This window comes from Vanellus vanellus (genome assembly GCF_965231255.1).
Source record: "Vanellus vanellus genome assembly, contig: HAP1_SCAFFOLD_70, whole genome shotgun sequence".
NCBI classification, from domain to species: Eukaryota; Metazoa; Chordata; class Aves; order Charadriiformes; family Charadriidae; genus Vanellus; species Vanellus vanellus.
This window is the reverse complement of record NW_028128467.1, coordinates 35227-55992: the sequence shown is the minus strand read 5'-3', so window position 1 is coordinate 55992 and position 20766 is coordinate 35227. Positions and strand designations below refer to the sequence as shown.

At 51.7% G+C, this 20766-nt stretch overlaps 1 protein-coding gene and 1 pseudogene across 2 annotated transcripts; both read right to left on the bottom strand.

Annotated features, from left to right (window-relative positions):
* Positions 1 to 9020: 9020 nt before the first annotated feature.
* LOC309684419 (olfactory receptor 14I1-like) lies at positions 9021 to 9956 on the bottom strand (the record flags this gene model as incomplete). Its single annotated transcript, XM_082500340.1, has 1 exon — positions 9021 to 9956. The coding sequence occupies one exon, from the start codon at positions 9954 to 9956 to the stop codon at positions 9021 to 9023; it is 936 nt and encodes a 311-aa protein (XP_082356466.1).
* Positions 9957 to 19834: 9878 nt separating this feature from the next.
* On the bottom strand, positions 19835 to 20766 carry LOC309684418 (olfactory receptor 14J1-like; annotated as a pseudogene). The gene has a single exon. The product of its transcript is annotated as an olfactory receptor 14J1-like (transcript).

Here is a 20766-nt window from a genome sequence, read left to right as displayed (position 1 = left end):
GTTTGAGATTGACCAGGACCTCCTTGGTCATCCACGCAGGCCTCCTGCTGTCTTTGCCTGACTTCCTCTTTGCCGGTATGTATTGCTCCTGAGCTTGGCTGAGGTAGCCCTTGGATATTAGCCAACTTTCATGGGTCCCTCTTCCTTCCAGGGCTTTGTCCCAATGTAGTTCACCAAGCAGGTCCCTGAAGAGGCCAGTGTCTATCTCCTGAAGTCTAGGATAGCGAGCTTACTGTGCGCTCTCCTAGCCACCTTAAAGATCCCAGACTCTGCCACCTCAAGGTCACTGCAGCCAAGGCTGCCCTTGACCATGACATTCCCCATGGGCCCCTCTTTCTTGGTCAGGACAAAGTCCAGCATGGCATCTCTCCTCATTGACTCTGCTGTCACTTGGAGAAGGATGTAATCGTTAATGTGTTCCAGGAACCTCCTGGATTGCCAGTGCGCTGGTGTGCTTTCCTTCCAACAGCTATCAGGGTGGCTAAAGTTCCCTCTGAGGACCAGGGCTTGTGAATGTGAGCCTACTCCAATCTGTCTATAGAGGACCTTATCCACTCGGTCTTCTTGGTACCCCCATGTACTTCTTCCTCTTCAACCTCTCTGTTCTGGACCTGGGCTCCATCTCCACCACTCTCCCCAAAGTCATGGCCAATTCCCTCTGGTACACCAGGGTCATCTCTTATGCAGGACGTGCTACACGGGCCTTGCTGTTTGTCTTTTTCATTTCAGCAGAGTTTTCTCTTCTCACCATCATGGCCTATGACCGCTACGTTGCCATCTGCCATCCCCTGCACTACGGGACCCTCCTGGGCAGCAGAGCTTGTGTCTGCATGGCAGCAGCTGTCTGGGGCAGTGGGTTCCTCAATTCTCTCCTGCACACGGCCAATACATTTTCACTGCCCCTCTGCCAGAGCAATGCCCTGCACCAGTTCTTCTGTGAAATCCCCCACATCCTCAAGCTCTCCTGCTCACATTCAGACTACCTCAGGGAAGTTGGGCTTCTGGTGCTTAGTGTCTTACTAGCATTCAGGGCTTTTGCTTTCATTCTCTTTTCCTATGTGCAGATCTTGAGGGCTGTGCTGAGGATGCCCTCGGACCAGGGATGGCACAAAGCCTTTTCCGCGGGCATCCCTCACCTGGTTGTGATCTCCCTGTTTATCAGCACTGCCATGTTTGCCCACCTGAACCCCCCCACCATTTCCTCCCCATCTCTGGACCTGTTGGTGTCATTTCTGTACTCAGTGGTGACTCCAGCAGTGACCCCTCTCATCTACAGCATGAGGAACCAGGAGCTCAAGGATGCCCTGTGGAAACTGATGACTGGTATCTTGTCAGAAGCAGCAATGAACTGCCCATCTTCTGCATATCACACATGATGTAACTCATTACAGGCCCACATTGTCTTTAATACATTTTTCCTTTCATTTATGTGTTTTTTAGCTTTTCTGGGGTTTGTTAATGCTGTCAATAAAAGTGAAGAATCATCCTTTATCCTATTGCTATGTCAGGATCTGTGTTGTGGGAGCCACAGACTTTGTGTAAATAAGAAACTGTTCTCTCTTTGTTTTTGAAAAACTGAAGGACCCTGCACTGACTTGTTTGTCTGACATCCTTTCTCCGAGAACTTCTCTGGAGGTGCAGGGGCCACGTCTGTGTGCTGAGGTGGAGGGGGCAGGAGTGATCTGAGCTGGGTCTGCCTCCCAGCCTGACCAGCATGGCCCTGGGCACCACAGCCCCCGGCTCTGCAGAGCTGCACCACCAGCTCGGGGGCTGTGGGACGCCTGGGGAGGGGGTGCAGGAACGGCTGGCCAGGCCAGCACAGATGAGCTCTCTCAGGAAAAGGCTCTGAGGGGAGATGGGCTGTGGTGGGAGAAGAGCAGGGCACCGCGTGTGTGCAGGGCAGCCATGGCAAGAGGAACCCTTTGCTCTGGTGGGACAGCTCAGGGCAGGCTGCCCTGTCCCTGGGGCCAAAGGACCTTCCTGAGGGTGCCCTGGGCCAATTCTCTCATGCCATCCTGGGAAGGATGTTTGGCAGGTGGGGCTGCAAGCTGCCTGGGGCAGAGATCTCCTCATCATGCCGGATGGGTGGAAATTCTCACTGGCCTCTGTGTCCTGCTGTGGGACCAGTCCCAATGGGGCTGCTCTGCTGGTCTGTGCTGGGAGAGGGCAGGAGGTGGCCAGATTCAGGGAGGGTCTGGGCTGGCAGGGCTGGCAAGTGCCCTAGAGGAGAGAACCCCAGGGAAGAGCTGAAGTGAGGGAATGTGCAGGGTCGGGGCACACAGCAGTGTCCTGGCACAGCCGGGCTCCTACAAGGGGCATGAGGGACCAGCAGAGCAGGGTCTGGGCTGTGCCTGTGCTCAATGGACACCCCGGGGAAGTTGTCCCAGGGCCATCATCACAGAATCACCGTATCACAGAATTTCCTAGATTGGAGAAGACCTGTAAGATCACATAGTCCAATCATTACCCTAACACTGACAAGCCCATCACTAAACTATGTCCCTCAGCACAATAACTACATGACCCTTAAACACCTGCAGGGATGGGGACTCCACCACTGCCCTGGGTAACGCATTCCAATGCCTGATGACCCTTTCAGTAAAGAAATTCTTCCTAATACCCAGTCAAAACTTCCCTTGGCGCAACTTGAACCATTTCCTCTTGTTCTAACACCCGTTACCTGACAGAACACGTCGACACCCACCTCTCTGCAACCTCCTTTCAGATATGTTTAGAGAGCGATAAGGTCTCCAATCAGCCTCTTTTTCTCCAGGCTAAACGATCGCAGTTCCCTCAGCCGCTCCTCATAAGACATGTGCTCCAGACCCCTCACCCGTTTCGTTGCCCTTCTCTGGACACGCTCTGGTGTCCTTTTTGTGGTGAGGGGGCCGAAAGTGAACACAGTACTCAAGATGCGGCCTCCCCATTGCCCAGTACAGGGGGAAAATCTCCTCCCTGGTCCTACTGGCTACACTAGTCCTGATACAGGCCACGATGCCGGTGGGCTTCTTGGCCACCTGGGCACACTGCTGTCTCACTTTCAGCCGCTATCAACCAACAAGAGAGGTCCCTCTCTGTGAGCAGCTTTCCAGCCACTCCTCCCCAAGCCTGTAGCGTTGGCGGGGGTTGTTGTGGCCAAAGTGTGAGAGGTGGCATTTGGCCTCATTGAACCTCCTACAGTCTGCCTTGGCCCATGGGTCCATTCTGTCCGAATCCTTCTGCAGAGCCTCCCTACCCTCAGGCAGATCAACACTCCCACCCAACTTGGTATCATCCGCAAACTGACTGAGGGAGCACTCCATCCCCTCATCCCGATCATTGATAAAGATGTTAAACAGGACTGGCCCCAGCACTGAGCCCTGGGGGACACCACTCCTGACCGCCCGCCAACTGCAATTAACTCCAATCACCACCACTCTCTGGGCATGCCCTTCCAGCCAGTTTTTTACCCAGCAAAGCGTGTGCCCATCCGAGCCATGAGCAGCCAGTTTCTCCAGGAGAATGCTGTGGGAAACAGTGTCAAAGGCTTTACTAAAGTCCAGATAGACAACATCCACAGCTTTTCCCTCATCCACTGAGCGCGTGACCACGTTGTAGAAGGAGATCAGGTTAGTCAAGCAGGACCTGCCTTTCATAAATGCCTTTGATAATGTGGCACTGAGTTCCACCTGTCTGTATCAGATTTTATCCCACAGTGAGGGGCTGCAAAACTAGAAAGGGCTACTCCAAATGCGTCAAGAGAATTAGAAAAAGCCATTAATGAGGGCAGGCAGTATGACAGCCTTAGAGAAAGAAATCAAATTATTATCAAAAATGGTAATATAGAATGGCTTAGCTCTAGAGCACCCTTTAGAAGTACAGGACACAGTAGGTGCGTTCTTGAAAAACAGCTGCTGGGGTTTTTATGTCAGTCAAGACCAGAAAAACAAAACTGAGAGAAACAAGAGAAAGACTCATTTAAAAATATTACACAAAATAGGGCAGGGATCTCCCCTAAATCTCTTTGGGTGGCTAACCTCTTGGCTCCCAGACTTAGGAACAGGACTGTGAACTGAAAGGATTTGGGTTGTTGTATTCACTCTCTTGTTTTGCTTTCTAATTAGATGGGTGTGTTTACAGTGTAGTATTACCTTATGAACTTGACTTACGACTTAAATAATGAAGAGTATAGTGTGACCCTGACGGTGAAAGGAAAAGGAGGGACTGTTAGGAAAATCTCTTTCCTGAACTATTGTAACAATTACTCTTTAGAGTAGGAAATTGTATGAACTTTCTTAAGATATACAGCATTTCTATTGCGTACTGCATAGCCATGGTTCAGTCAGCATGACTACAGGACCCAGCTCATTGTCGGGAGGAGAAGACAGCCCCCAGCCTGAAGAAGAAAGGATACTCCAGCACTGCCCGGATGACACCAGACTCCCAGCCCCTCTGACACCCCTGTGAAACCCTCCCCTGATCTGGCATCAGAGATAAGGAACTGCAGCAAGACCAACTCCAGGGACGTCTCCATTAGGAGAGCAGCAGGTGGATGATGATGCCACAGCATGAGAGTTGCTTTGCCAAACAGTAGCCTGCGTGTGCGTGTTAAGTAGCGATCACTCAAATTGTGTTGTACCTGAATGCTCTAAAGGTATAAGAACCATGTGTGAAACTGCATTTGGGGTGTCCCAATTTGACTGGGACCGCTCGTACTCGTGAACAGAGAATCACTCGTGTAATTCCATACTTTGTGTCCCAGTCTCTCTCCTGGGACAGCATGGGCAGTTGGAAAGTTTTCATGATGTTATCCTCGAAGGCCGAGAATTGTCCCCAGGGGTGGCCCAGAAGGCACTTGACTGCCTTTATGGTGCTGTCCTCCCAGGCAATGATCGTTCAGGAAGGACTCTGACTGAAACCATGACTCGAATAGGACTGCCTCAAGAACATGAGAGCGATGTGCCATCCTCCCCTTTGCAAGATGGTCCCCCTTTCGAGCCCAGTCGAAAGGAACAGGTGGTTTGCAAACTCTTTTGGGCAAGGATTTCCGATGCTTGTGCAATGCCTCACACAACTGTGGCCTGGGCACTCATAGACAACACATACCTGATCATTTCCATAGTGTCAGTGTCAGTGTGTGTGCCTTCGGAAACCATGCACATGCCAACAAGCAATGGGATTTGGGTGAGTGGTGTGTATGTACAGTGAATATGAACTACAAATTTATACCCTTGTGAAGGCAGGATTTCAAAAGTTTCAAGCAAAGTCCTTACTGTCAAAAATGCTGAGTTTATTTTTTCTAAGCTAAGAATAACCTAGACTTTTTTTGTTTTAAATAAATGCCCTCTGTCCCCCCTTCCACTCTTCCTTGCCCAGCAAGACTGCTGCCTCCTGTTCTGCGGGTCGTGAGCCATCCATTGCAGAACGGCCTTGAACACGGCCTCTTCTTTCCCACTGAGCTCCTCTTTCTGCAGGACACACAGGGGGTCTTTGACGGAATGCTGCAGAAACTCTCTCGACACACTGGTCACCCCCTCCAAGTGATGGAAGATGAAAGCATGGGCTTCTTCTCGCAGGTCAATAATAAAGTCAATAATAAAGGCAGTAGTAATATTCGGTGAATCTCCAGATGCCGACGCAGTTCTCCAAGCACAGCTGGGACTTTAAGAACTCGCAGCACAGTCTGACGATGCCCATGACGTTGAACTGGTCGGCCGCTATCAGCAAACGTTCAACATTGTCGGCCGTGACCGGTACTGTGCCGGTGTAGGCGTACTTGATAATGAGCCGCATCATTTCAGGTGGAGTGCCAGGGATTTTATAGACATCGTTCCCGGCATTGCTCCAGTGGGTGGAAAACAAAGCCCTTTTCAGGGCTTTTTTCAAAGCAAAGCAGTGCTGGGGGAAAAGCATCTTTCTGCATTAAACCCGGACCCTGTTATCCCCTGTGCCTCCTTCCCGGGGCACCAATTTGGGCACACGCAGTAGCCACGCTGGGAGGCTGTGGGGTTTATTAATTCATGTGTTACGAGCCGGTTGTTTTAACAAGGAGTCACCGCCTCCGGCTGTGCACAGAGAGGCACAGGGCCAGTGCCCCCGTTGCTTCAACAAGACCAACAGAGAATGGCGCTGTGTGGGGAAGGAACACCTCCCGCCCCACGGCAGACAAGCCCGGCTGGCCACGCTCCAGCCCTGCACCGCATCGGGCGGTTCGTCAGGCACCGCTTCCAGCGCTGCTGTGAGATCTTGGGTTGGGGATGAATTCCAGTGTCCAAGGAGGCACCAGGACTATGGGGAAGTGCTGGAAAAGAGGTTCAGTGCCGAGGGAAGCACTGGAGAGACACTAAGGCAGCGTGACACAGCCTGGGAAATGCTGTGTGTCCCCATCCCCTCTTGTTCCAAGCACTGACCTGAACTATTGACTGCAGCTACAGAGGATGTTCTTGTGAGCACTGAACTCAATGCCACCCACGCTGAGAACCACATCGCAGAGTCTCTCCTCCAGGCAAAGTTCACTGAAGGCGGTGCAAAGCACAGCACTCATCTTCCTCTCCCTGGGTGAGGATGAGTGTCGCTGGGAGCCAAGCTATCGCCCACGTCACAGCCTGTGGCAGTGGAAAGTGCTTCTCCTGGAGGTGCTACAGCGCTTTGTCCGTGCCCTCCCTCCAACACCGTCTCCCAACCCCTGCCTGTCTGGTGGCTCTGGAATGTGCCCCAAAGTGAAATCACAGGCGCAGGGGTGACCCGGGACCGGCTGTGAGCCCCCGTGCAGCTGGCGCTTTACCTCCATATTGATTCATGGGTGGTGGCAAATGCTCTGTGGGAGTGGTTACAGCAGTGGGAGCAGAGCAACTGGCAGTGCAGAGGTAGACCCATCTGGGCTGCTGAACTGTGGCAAGACATTGCTGCCCAGATAGAGAATCTGGTTGTGAAAGTACATCGTGTAGATGACCACGTACCCAAGGGTCAGGCCACTGAGGATCATCAAAACAACCAGCAGGTGGATCAGGCTGCTAAGATTGAAGTGGCTCAGGTGGACATGGACTGGCAACGTAAGGGTGAACTATTCATAGCTTGGTGGGCCCATGACGCCTCAAGCCATCAAGGAAGAGATTGCGACATATAGATGGGCTTGTGACCAGGGGGTGGACTTGATCACGTTCACTATTGCACAGGTTATCCACGAATGTGAAACGTGTGCTGCATTTAAGCAAGCCAAGCGGTTAAAGCTTCTTTGATCTGGAGGACGTTGGCTGAAATATCAATACGGGGAGGCCTGGCAGATTGGTTCTATCACACTCCCTCAAACCCGCCAAGGCAAGCGCCACGTGCTCACAACGGTGGAAGCAAACACCGGACGGCTGGAAACACACCCTCTACCCCATGCCACCGACCTGAACAACTATCCTGGCCCTTGAAAAGCAAGTCTGATGGCGACATGGCACCCCAGAGAGAATTGAGTCAGACAATGGGACTCATTTCCAAACAGCCTCATAGACACCTGGGCCAAAGAGCATGGCATTGGGCGGGTGTATCACATCCCCTACCGTGCACGAGCCTCTGGGAAAATGAAACAATACAATGGACTGCTATAAACTACACTGAGAGCCATGGGTGATGGGACCTTCAAAAGTCGGGATACACATTTAGCAAACGCCACCTGGTTAGGTAACATTTGAGGATTTGAATATCGTTGGGAAGACAGTCTGGGTTATTCCTGACACAGGCAAAGGCAAAACTATCTGTGGGATTGCTTTTTTTTAAGGCCCTGAGTGCACTTGGTGGGTGATGCGGGAGCATGGGGATGACCGATGTGTTCCTCAAGGGGATTTGATTTTGGTGAGAATGGCCAATGAATCAAATGATATGATATTTATTGCTAAATTACCACTATATGTCATCACTGATACGGTTGCTATATGCTCTATCTATGGCATTGCAGTGAAAGTGACCTAAATTAATGAAGAATGAACTTTGATGAAACTGAGCAAAGTGCAGAAGTGATGGAACCAGAAGTGGCTGCAGCAACTGGCACCCGGGAATTGTCTTGAGATCGACATCTTCAACCCACAGATGATGGGCATGGGCCCTGCCGGCTACACCAGATGTGAGCTCCAGATGCAGCACGCAACAATTCAACATCACACACCACGTCTCCTGCCGGGAAAGACAGTTACAACAGATGGAGCCCAAAGTCATGGACTAAATGAACTCAAGGGACATTTCAGTGGGATGGGCCATGGACTAGGGGAATGATATCTGTGTGCATATATACATATATCAAAGACAGGAAAATGGTGGTGATTTATGGAAAAGTGTAAGACCTGGGCATGACGTAGATGGTATAGAATAAGGGGCGGACGCTGTCCTGGTTTTGCCTGGGATAGAGTTAATATTCTTCCTGGTAGCTGCTGTGTTTTGGATTGACTATGAGAATAACATTGCTAACTCATATTGTTTTAGTTGTTGCTGAGTGATGCTTATATTAAGTCACAGACTTTTTCAACGTCCCGTAGAAGGTGGGGGGGCACAGACAAGACAAGCTGGCCAAAGGAATGTTCCATCTCATAGACGTCATGCTCAGTATATAAATGGGAGTTGGCTTGGGGGAAGGAATCGGTGATCACTTCTCCAGACAGGCGGGGCAAATGATCATTGGGTGGTGACAGTAATATATTTTGCATCACTTTATTCTATATATACTTATTATTATTATTGTTGTTGTTACTGCTACTGCTTTTATTTTCTGTTACTGTTCTATTAAACGATATTTATCTCAGCCCATGGTTGTTTTTTTTTTTTTTCCCTGCTTTTCCCTTTTCTCGCTATTCTACCTGAGACATCCCGTTTCATTTAAGAGCTGTTACCTGACCGGCCACATCTGACTCAGTGTTGTGCAAGGGTCAGACCCAGTAGGATGAAGCCTTAGAACAAGTAGTATAAACCCAGAAAAATATGAATAAGCAGGGTTATGACAAGAGGAAAATTGGGCTCATGATCTAAGATAAGCCCTGGGCAATGTGCAGAGAAGGGGTGGCAGGTTATTGTCGGTGAAACAGCGTCCATTGGGTCAGTTTCCATAGGGCATCCTTGAGCTCCTGGTTCCTCATGCTGTAGATGAGGGGGTTCACTGCTGGAGGCACCACCGAGTACAGAAATGACACCACCAGGTCCAGAGATGGGGAGGAGATGGAGGGGGGCTTCAGGTGGGCAAACACTCCAGTGATGATAAATAGGGAGACCACGGCCAGGTGAGGGAGGCACGTGGAAAAGGCTTTGTGCCGTCCCTGCTGTGAGGGGATCCTCAGCACCACCCTCAGGATCTGCACATAGGACACCACAATGAAAACAAAACACCCAAAGACTAAACAGGCACTAACCACAATCAGCCCAACTTCCCTGAGGTAGGAGTGTGAGCAGGAGAGCTTGAGGATGTGGGGGATTTCACAGAAGAACTGGTGCAGGGCATTGCCCTGGCAGAGGGGAAGTGAAAATGTATTGGCCGTGTGCAGGAGAGAATTGAGGAACCCACTGCCCCAGGCAGCTGCTGCCATGCGGACACAAGCTCTGCTGCCCAGGAGGGTCCCGTAGTGCAGGGGATGGCAGATGGCAATGTAGCGGTCATAGGCCATGACGGTGAGGAGAAAATACTCAGCTGAAATAAAAAAGAGAAAGAAAAAGAGCTGGACAGCACACCCTCCGTAGGAGATGGCCCTGGTGTTCCAGAGGGAATTGGCCATGGGTTTGGGGAGAGTGGTGGAGATGGATCCCAGGTCAAGAACAGAGAGGTTGAAGAGGAAGAAGTACATGGGGGTGTGGAGGCGGTGGTCGCAGGCGATGGCAGTGATGATGAGGCTGTTTCCCAGGAGGGCAGCCAGGTAGATGCCCAGGAAGAGCCCGAAGGTCAAGAGCTGCAGCTCTCGTGTTTCTGCAAACTCCATGAGGAGGAACTGTGTGATGGAACTGCCATTGGACATTTGCTGCTTCTGGGCAGGGGGACCTGTCCAAGGAGGAAAAGGCAGTGACAAACTGGGAGAGACTTCTCTGAGGAAATCCCAATGCCATTCCTCACAGAAATCCCCCTCCCACAGCTGAATGAGGAATGACCCAGCTCATTCCCAACCCCACAAACTCAGTGACACGCTCCCTTATCAGGCAAAATACTGCTTCGACACCTACTTTCCATGAGGACACGTCTGGGGCAGGACTCCCAGAGTCAGAGGCAGAAGAGAAGCTGACCCGCACCCCCTCCCCAATTCCTGAGATGCAGAGTTCAACAGACGGGTGGGGACACGAGGAGAAATGCGTCTGTGCTCTGAAAAAAGGAAGTGAGGAGAGGCAGTCAGACAGGCATGCAGTGAAGCCTTCTCCTCAGTGACAGTGTCTCCAGACAGAGACACTGCAGGGTACTTGTTTTTGTGTTGTGCATCATTTGTAGGACAAAAACACTTCTCCTGGACTGGAGGTGCAGCTGCCGAGAAGGCATCTCGGGCCATGGACCCTGTGGCTGTGGGGTGGGCGGGAGAGGAGAGCAGAGGCTTGCTGCGGAGAAGTTGTCTGAAGGTGAGGGGATGGCAGGAGGTGCCGGGATCCCCCCTGCCTGGCCATGTCTCGCAGCAGCTCCCTCTCTGTCCCTGACTGTGTCTGGGCTGCCAGGAGCTGCCCCTGCCTGGAACTGCTTCTCTGCCAACGGGTCTCCTCCCTGCCAGTGCCCCAGAGCCCATCCCACCCGCTGTGTGCTCAGCTCTGCCCTGCAGACCCCTCCTGGCAGCACAGCGCTGCCCGGGGGCATCTCTGGGTGTGCGGGGGCTCAGGAGGGGTTCAGGGAAGTGCTATCGAGAACGGGGGTGTCTGTGCCTTCTCCACAAAGGAGAAATCCACTCCCACCTCCCACTGCCCACCCAGCACCCGAGAGGAGAAATCCCACAGCACAGACTTGTTCTCTTTCAGGGGAAAGGTGCCTCGATGTCCTTCTTCAAAAGGACTCTGTGCAAATGTCCTGGGAGTGATGGGGATCCGGGAGCAGCCCTGACCCACACAGGTCCATCTCAGCAACAGAAGGCATCTGCCTTGCTGGCAGTCACTCCTTCCACCCACTGCTTCTCCCCACAGAAGCTCCGTGGGAACTCCCCAGGCAGGCGCAGAGCTGACCCTGGCAGAGTCCCTGCCCCGGCACACAGCCCCGGGGTGCAGTCCTCCTGACAGAGCCCAGCAGCTCTCAGATGGACCAGCTTGAGGAGATCCCTCCAGGAACTGGAGCTGCATTGCCCGGCACCCTGAGACTTACCACACAGAGGGCGGTGAAGATTTCTGCCCCAGTGAGCTCTCAGCACCCCCCACTCCCAACTGCCTTTAAGCTCACTCTGCCTCGCAGGTCTCCCCTCTCTGCCTGCAGGCAGTGTCCCCAGCCCTGCTCCTGGGCAGAGCTGTCTCTCTGCAGCACTGCCTGCTTGTCAGGAGCTCCCTCCGGCCCAGCAGCCCGGCCAAGCTCAGCAGCAGAGGACCAGCCCACGGTGGCACTCTCTCTGTCCCCTCTGGGCTCCCTGGAGGTGTCCCTGGGGCTCCAGGGGAACCGCCTGTGAAAAAGACTGATGCAATCTCTCATGTTCCCTCCCTCATCTGCGCAGAGACACTTACTTCCATCTGTGTCATTTCTCCCAGCAGAAGAGCTGGCCATGAGTAACCCCTCTTCTTGTCCCATCAGTAGCACACACAGGGTGTTGGACTGTTAGTACCAGGATTCCTTATGGCAAATCACTGTTTGCCTTGTGCCACAGCTGGGGGGCTTCAGCCCAAACGTGCAGCAATGATATCAGACAGGGGCACAGACAGGACGAGCTGGAGCCGTTCCTGTGGCAGACAGAGCTGTGACATGGTGGCAGAGCTCAGTCCAGCTGGTCTTCAAGGACAGCCTCCTCCAAGCTCAGGTACAGTCCAGATCGCAATTCAATCTAACCCTGAAAGGCAATTCAAGGGCACCAGAATGAGTGCTTACTCCTTCAGGAAGTGTTCAAGGAGAAACAAAGCCACTGTGTGGCCACTGCTGAGTTTCATAGAGCAGGTGGAGCTATATCGGAGATTCTCTACATCCTCTTTGCCTCATTCTGCCCCAGCAAGGTCTCCCAGAGCTCTGAGACTTCAGGGCAGGAATCTGGAGGAACGCCACCAGCAGTGGATTGTTCCCAAGTCACCTTAACTAAGACAATCCTTACCAGTCTATGGGACAGGAGGGGTGGCAGCTGAGGGAGATGACAGGGTAAGCCAATGTGCCAGCGTATTCAATGACACTCCGTAATCATTGAAAGGCCATGGAGGTTGAGGGAGGGAACTCCCTGATGACTGGCAGCATCCAAATATTGCATGCTCTTTTAGAAAAATGGCCCACGGATAAGCAGAGGAACTCAAGGCTGTGCCCCAGAGTGTGTCCGCTCAGAACCCATTTGTGGGTGTCTGAAACCCTGGATTTACCCAGGGCAGCTTGTGTCCCACCGTTCTCTGCTTCCTGTGATGGAAGAAAACGATTGCTCAGCGCAGGGAGAGCAGTGCTGGTCTTTTAAGTTGGAAGTTAGCAAAGTTTTCAGCATCTTCCCCCACAGTATGCTTGTGCCCGAATTAGGATGTCATGGCTTGCATGGGTAGATAAGTAGATGGGTAACTAACCAGACGGCTGATTGGGCTCAGAGGTCTGTGGTCAATGCGTGGTACTCTGCCTTGAGGCATCTAGCTTGAAAGCTCCTGAAAGGGTCTGTCCTGCCACCTGCCCTGTTTATCATGTTTTTAAGGACCTGGAGAAGATGCAAGTGTTCTTTTTCATAGGATTTGAAAACACTACCCTGGTAGGAAAGGCTGGCATGGCAAAGGACATAGACATGTAACATAGACTATGTAACCCGTTCATAGAAGGGCATCAAATTTTGTCAGACATGACTTGCCCTTGGTGAAGCCATGCTGGATGCTACCTATCACCTCCTTATTTTCTATGTGCCTCAGCAGAGTTTCCAGGAGGATCCGCTCCATGATCGGGCCAGGCACAGGAGTGAGACTGACTGGCCTGTAGTCCCCCAGGTCTTCCTTATTTCCCTTTTTGAAAACAGGGCTTATGTTTCCCCTTGGCCAGTCAGCAGGAAGCGCACCAGACTGCCACGACTTCTCAAATATGAGGGACAGTGGCTTAGCAACTTCATCTGCCAGTTCCCTCGGGACCCGCGGATGTGTCTCATCAGGTCCCATGGACTTGTGCACCTTCAGGTTCCTCAGGTGGTTTATACATGATCTTCACCTACAGTGGGCAGTTCTTCATTTTCCCACTCCTTGCCTTTGCCCTCTGCATCATGGGCATTGTGGCTGCAGTCTTTGCCAGTGAAGACTGAGGCAAGAAAGTCATTGAGGACCTCAGCTTTGTCTCTGTCCCGGGTGACCAGTTCTTGCATTTCCTTCCGGAGAGGGCCCACATCTTCCCTAGTCTTTCTTTTCTCGCTGACATACTTAAAGAAGGATTTCTGTTTGTCTTGATGCCCCTGGCCAGATTTAGTTCTATCTGGGCTTTAGCTTGTCTAACCCGATCACTGGCTGCTTGAACAATTTCTCTGTATTCCTCCCAGGCTTCCCACCCCTGTTTCCACCCCCCTATAGGCCTCCTTTTCACTTGTGAGCATGTCCAGGAGCTCCTTGTTCATCCATGCAGGACTCCTGGCTTTTCTGCCTGCCTTCTTCTTTGTAGGGATGCATGACTCCAGAGCTTGGAGAAGGTGAGCCTTGAATATTAACTGGCTTACTTGGGCCCTTCTTCCCTCCAGCGCTTCATCCCATGGCACTATACCAAGCAGATTCTTCAAGGAGCCACAGTCAGCTCTGCTAAAGCCCAGGGTGGTCAGCTTGCTGCGCACCTTCCTCGCTGCCTTGAGGATCTCAAACTCGACCATTTCATGGTCATGGCAGCCCAGGCTGCCCTTGAGCTTGACACTGCCTACCAACCCTTCCTTGTTGGTAAGGACAAGGTCCAGCAGAGCTCCTCTCCTCATTGGCTCCTCTACCACTGGGAGAAAAAAGTTGTCGTCAATACAATCCAAGAACCTCCTGGACTGCCTATGCCCTGCTGTGTTACCCTTCCAACAGATGTCAGCAAACTTGCTGAGGGTACACTCTGTGCCCTCATCCAGGACGTTGATTAACATGTTGAACAAGACTGGCCAGTACTGACCCCTGGGGAGCACTGCTACTTACAGGCCTCCAACTAGACTGTGCGCCGAACACTATGCTATCAGCCTCATTCCCCACAGTATTCTTGTGTCCAGTTAGGACATTATGGTCTGATTGGGTGGATAAGTAGATGGGTAATAACTGAGATCAGTACTCGGGCTTGGAAGAACGTGGTGAACGCATAGTGTTCTGCCCAGAGGGATGTATCTAGTCGGGTTCCACCATGTTTCAAGGGCTTTTAATTACCCAAAGGAGATGACAAAATGCTTTTTTTATACCATTTGTAGATGACACCTCATTGAGGAGAGCAGACACTATATTAGAGGGCAGGGTTGCCATCCCAAGGGACCTAGACAGGCTTGAAGGACAGGCCAACAGTAACATCATGTTATCCAACAAGGACAGATCTAAAGTTCTTTCGCTGAGGTTGACTAAGGGCCTGAAGTGACAGAGGGCAGGGACTGCCTAGGTTGGTATCAGCACTGCAGGAAAGGCTCTGGTGGTCCTTTGGTTTCATTAGCCAAAACATGGAGCCGTCAGCAAAGGCCAAAAGCATCCTGGGTGGTAGGAACAGGAGCACAGCCAGTGGGAGTGATTACCGCCCTGGGCTCAGCACATTTGAGAACAGATCCAGAACACTCTCCCAGGTTCTGACCCGCTGCAATGCCTGAGAGACACTGGTAAACTGGAGCCCGTACAGTGGAGGGACACCAAGGTGGTCAGGGTTGGAGCATTTGTGCTGTGAGAAGAAGCTGAAAAAGCTGGGCTTGTCCAGCTGGAAGAAAGGAAGATCTTGGGGGAACATGCAGCAGCATGTCCCAATGGACAACAGGATGCCCATGAGCCAGCAATGTGTCTTGGTGGCCGAGAAGGCCAATGGCATCCTGGGGTGCACCAAGCAGAGTGTGGCCAGCAGGTCGAGGGAGGTCATCCTCCCCCTCTACTCTGCCCTGGTGAGGCCTCATCTGGAGTACTGTGTCCAGATCTGGGCTCCCCAGTTCAAGAAGGACAGGGAACTGCTGGAGAGGGTCCAGCAAAGGGCTACAAAGATGATGAGGGGATTGGAACACCTCTCTTATGAGGAAAGGCTGAGGGACTTGGGGCTTTTTAGTCTGGAGAAAAGGAGACTGAGGGGGGACCCTATCTATGCTTATATATACTTAAAGGGAGGGTGCCAGGGGGATGGGAACAGTCTTTTGTCAGTGGTGCCCAGTGATAGGACTATAGGGAACAGGCACAAACTTGAATGTAGGAAGTTCCATCTTAACATGAGGAGGAAGTTCTTTCTTTTGAGGGTGGCAGAGCACTGGCACAGGCTGTCCAGAGAGGTGGGGGAATCTCCCACTCTGGAGACATTCCAAACTCGCCTGGATGCTATCCTGTGCAACCTGCTGTAGGTGACCCTGCTCTGGGAGGGGGCTTGGACTAGATGATCTCCAGAAGTCCCTTCCAACCCTGACCACTCTGTGATTCTGTGAAACTGGAGAGACATGGATATGAAGGGTGGACTGTTCGGTGGATGAGGAACTGGTTGGATAGTCCCATCCAGTAGTGGTCAACGGCCTCACATCCAGATGGAGACTGGTGACAAGGGGTGAACCTCAGGGGTCCATACTGGGACCAGTACTGTTCAATATCTTCATCAGTGACATAGGCAGTGGGATCGAGTGCACCCTCAGCAAGTATGCTGATGACACCACGCTGAATGGTGCGATTGAAACTCCCAGCGGACAGGATGTCATCCAGAGGGACCGGGACAGGCTCAAGAACTGAGCCCGTATGAACAGCATGAGGTTCAACAGGGCCAAGTGAAGGGTCCTGCACGTGGGTTCGGGCAATCCCTGATATCAGTACAACCTGGGGTATGAAAGGATGGAGAGCAGCCCTGCCGAGAAGGACTTGGGTATACTGGGGGGTGAAAAGCTGGACATGAGCTGGCAATGTGCGCTCGCAGATCACAAAGCCAACGGTATCCTGGGATACATCAAAAGAAGCATAACCAGCAGGTCGAGGGAGGGCATTCTGCCCCTCTGCTCTGCTTTGGTGAGACCCCACCTGCAGTGCTGCTCCAGTTCTGGAGCCCTCAGCACAGGACAGACATGGACCCGTTTGAGTGGGTCCAGAGGAGGCCACAAAGATGCTCCGAGGGCTGGAGCACCTCTGCTGTGAGGAAAGGCTGAGAGAGTTGGGGTTGTTCAGCCTGGAGAAGAGAAGGCTCTGGGGAGACGGGAGCGGGGATTCCTCTTGCCTCAGTTCAGCTGCCCAAAATCAGAGTGAGCTCCTTCTCTGAGCTGCCCTGTGAGCAATGGAGACAGAGGCCAGGAGGGAGCTTTTCCGATGCAAACATCGGGTGACATTTGAGGTGCCAGAGGTGGTTCAGGACACGTGCAGGGAACTGCAAGCTCTAATGGAGCAATTTTGAGAGACAGGGCAGCATCCGTGGGCACTGGTGGGGAATCCCTTTGGCCAACGGAAAACATAGAAGATCACAGAATCACAGGATCACAGAATCACACAATTGTAGGGGTTGGAAGGAACCGTTGGAGATCATCTAGTGCAACCCCCCTGCCAAAGTAGGGTCACCTACAGCAGGTGTGACAGGAATGCAGCTGGGCGGCTTTTGAATATCTCCACAGAAGGAGACTCCACAGCCTCTCTGGACAGCCTCTTCCAGTGCTTTGGTGCCCTCAAAGTAAAGACATTTATCCTTGTGTTAAGATGGAATTTCCTGTGTTCCAGATTGTGCCCATTTCCCCTTGTCCTTTCGCTGGGCAGCAAAGAAAAGAGTCTGCCCCCATCCTCTTGACACCCTCCCTTTAGATATTGATAAGCATTGAGGAGATCCCCTCTCAGCCTTCTCTTCTCCAGGCTCAACAGACGCAGCTCTCTCAGCTGTTTCTCATAAAAGAGGTGCTCCAGTCCTACATTTTGCCCTGCTTCCACGCAGGATCCGGAACTTTACCATCTCATGGTCACTGCAGCCAAGGCTACCCCCAGCCTTCACATCCCCAACTAGTCCTTCTTTATTTGTCAGTAAAATGCCCAGCAGTGCACCTCTCCTCGTTGGTTTCCCCACCAACTGTGTCAGAAAGTTCTCATCAATGCTCTGCAGAAACCTCTGGGACTCTGTGTGCCTGGCTGTGTTGTTTCTCCTGCAAATACCAGGGTGGCTGAGGTCCCCCGAGAGAACCAGGGCCTGTGACCATGAGGCTATTTCCAGCTGTCTGTAGAAGGCCTCATCAACTTCCTCTTCCTTATCTGGTGGTCTGTAGTAAACACCCACAACAGTGACTCCCACATTAGCCTGTCCCTTAATTCTTAACGATAAGCTCTCAACACATTCTTCATCCAGCTGCAGGCAGAGCTCAATGAGTTCCAGTTGCTCTGTCCCATAGAGAGCAACTCCACCACCTCACCCTGCTGGCCTGTCTTTCCAAAAAAGTACATAGCCATCTGTGACAGCATTCCAGTCCTGCGAGCTATCCCACCATGTCTCTGTAATTGCAATGAAACCATGGCCCTGTGACCGCACACAGATCTGTAATTCTTCCTGTCCATTAACCACGCTGCGTGTGTACAGGCGTTTCAGAGAGGTCATCAAGCATGCAGGTTCCCTGGAGGAGAGCGAGAGGATCCATCACAGTCGTACACGCAGTGGAGGTGGTTGGCTTTCTGGATATCACCTTGGGAGTCCGCTAAGGAATATTTGTCACTGCTCTGGTTGGCTGTGGTTATTGCCCAGCTGGATGTGACAGTTTCAAGCCTGCCTCACCAAGCTGGCCAGCCTGCTGCCAAAGACTCCCTTGCCTCTTCTAGACAGGTGGATCCCATCCCTCTCTAAAAGGCCATGTTCATATTTTATTGTCATAAAAGCAAAAACCCTCATGATAGCACCAGCCACGTAGCCAGGAGTTGACATGCATTATGAGTCCGTTTCTGGCTGCTCCCTTCTCTACCTGGTAAAACAGAGGAAAAGACTTCTATGTAGTCTAAATCGACCCTCTTCTACCTTAGAACTATTACCCATTGCCCTGTCGCAGCAGGCACTGCCCAAAGGGCAATGATGCCATTCTTGGTTTGTTCCTGCGAGCTGTCAGCAGGCAGTGCTCGGAGCCAGGCGCTGTTGCCTGCCACGGGGCCTGCACACCCTCATCCCACAGGCAGAGCATTCAGTGGGCCAAAGAGCATGGAATTGGGTGGGTGTATCACATACACTACCATGCACGAGCCTCTGGGAAGATCAAACGATACAACGGACTGCTATAAACTACACTGAGAGCCATGGGTGGTGGGACCTTCAAATGCTGGGATGCCCATTTAGCAAAGGACACCTGGTTAGGTAACATTTGAGGATCTGCTATGGAGCTGCCCCTGCCCGGTGAGAACTTTTCCATCCTGTGGAAGGAGATAAAGTCCCCACAGGGCACATGAAGAATATGTTCGGGAAGAAAATCCGGGTTATTCCTGATACAGGCAAAGGCAATCCTATCCGTGGGATTTCTTTTGTTTAGGGCCCTTGGTGCACTTGGTGGGTGATGCGGGAGGATGGGGATGACCGACGTGTTCCTCAAGGGGATTTGATTTTGGTGAGAATGGCCAATGAATCAAATTATATGATATTTATTGCTAAATTACCACTATATGCCATCACTACTACAGTTGTCGTATGCTCTAGCCATGATATTACAGTGAGAGTGACCCACAGATGATGGGCATGGGCCCTGCCGGCTACACCAGCTGTGAGCTCCAGATGCAGCACGCAACAATTCAACACCACACACCACATCTCCTGCCGGGAAAGACAGTTACAACAGATGGAGCCCAAAGTCATGGACTAAATGAACTCAATGGACATTTCAGTGGGATGGGCCATGGACTAAGGGAATGATATCTGTGTGCATATATACATATATCAAAGACAGGAAAATGGTGGTGATTTATGGAAAAGTGTAAGTCCTGGGCATGAGGTAGATGGTATAGAATAAGGGGTGGACGCTGTTCTGGTTTTGCCTGGGATAGAGTTAATATCCTTCCTGGTAGCTGCTGTGTTTTGGATTGACTATGAGAATAACATTGCTAACTCATATTGTTTTAGTTGTTGCTGAGTGATGCTTATATTGTCACGGACTTTTTCAACTTCCTGTTGAAGGTGGGGGGCCACAGACAAGACAAGCTGGCCAAAGGAATATTCCATCCCATAGACGTCATGCTCAGTATATAAATGGGAGTTAGCAGGGGGGCAGGGATCGGTGATCACGTCTCCGGACAGGCTGTGGAGTTAATCATTGGGAAGTGACAGCAATTTGTTTTGCATCACTTTATTTTGTTTACTATTATTATTAGTAGTAGTAGCAGTAATAGTATCTTTTCTGTTACTGTTCTTTTAAACATTATTTATCTCAGCCCATGTCTTTTTTTTCCCATTTCTCCATTTTCTCCCTATTCTACCTGGGACATCCCATTTCATTTAAGAGCTGTTATCTGACCAGCTACATCTGACTCAGTGTTGTGCAAGGGTCAGACCCAGTAGGATCAAACCTCAGAAAAAGTAGTATAAACCCAGAAAAATATCAATAAGCAGGATTATCACGAGAGAAAACTTCAGGCTCGTGGTCTAAGATAAACTCTGGGCAATGTGCGGAGAAGAGGCAGTAGGTTATTGTCGGTGAAACAGCGTCCATTGGGCCTGTTTCCACAGGGCATCCTTGAGCTCCTGGTTCCTCATGCTGTAGATGAGGGGGTTCACTGCTGGAGGCACCACCGAGTACAACACTGCCACCACCAGGTCCAGAGGTGGGGAGGAGATGGAGGGGGGCTTCAGGTGGGCAAACACTGCAGTGCTGATAAAGAGGGAGATCACGGCCAGGTGAGGGAAGCATGTGGAAAAGGCTTTGTGCCGTCCCTGCTGTGAGGGGATCCTCAGCACCGCCCTCAGGATCTGTACATAGGACAGCAGAATGAAAACAAAACACACAAATGCTAAACAGGCACTAACCACAATCAGCCCAACTTCCCTGAGGTAGGAGTGTGAGCAGGAGAGCTTGAGGATGTGGGGGACTTCACAGAAAAACTGGTCCATGGCATTGCCCTGGCAGAGGGGCAGTGAAAATGTATTGGCCGTGTGCAGGAGAGAATTGAGAAACCCACTGCCCCAGGCAGCTGCTGCCATGTGGACACAAGCTCTGCTGCCCAGGAGGGTCCCGTAGTGCAGGGGATGGCAGATGGCAACATAGCGGTCATAGGCCATGATGGTGAGGAGAAAATAGCTGAAATAAAAAAGAGAAAGAAAAAGAGCTGGACAGCACATCCTGCATAGGAGATGGCCCTGGTGTTCCAGAGGGAGTTTGCCATGGCTTTGGGTAGAGTGGTAGAGATGGAGCCCAGGTCAAGAACAGAGAGGTTGAGGAGGAAGAAATACATGGGGGTGTGGAGGCGGTGGTCGCAGGCGATGGCGGTGATGATGAGGCCGTTTCCCAGGAGGGCAGCCAGGTAGATGGCCAGGAAGAGCCCGAAGGTCAAGAGCTGTAGCTCCCGTGTGTCTGCCAATGCCAGGAGGAGGAAGTGGGTGATGGAGCTGCTGTTGGACAT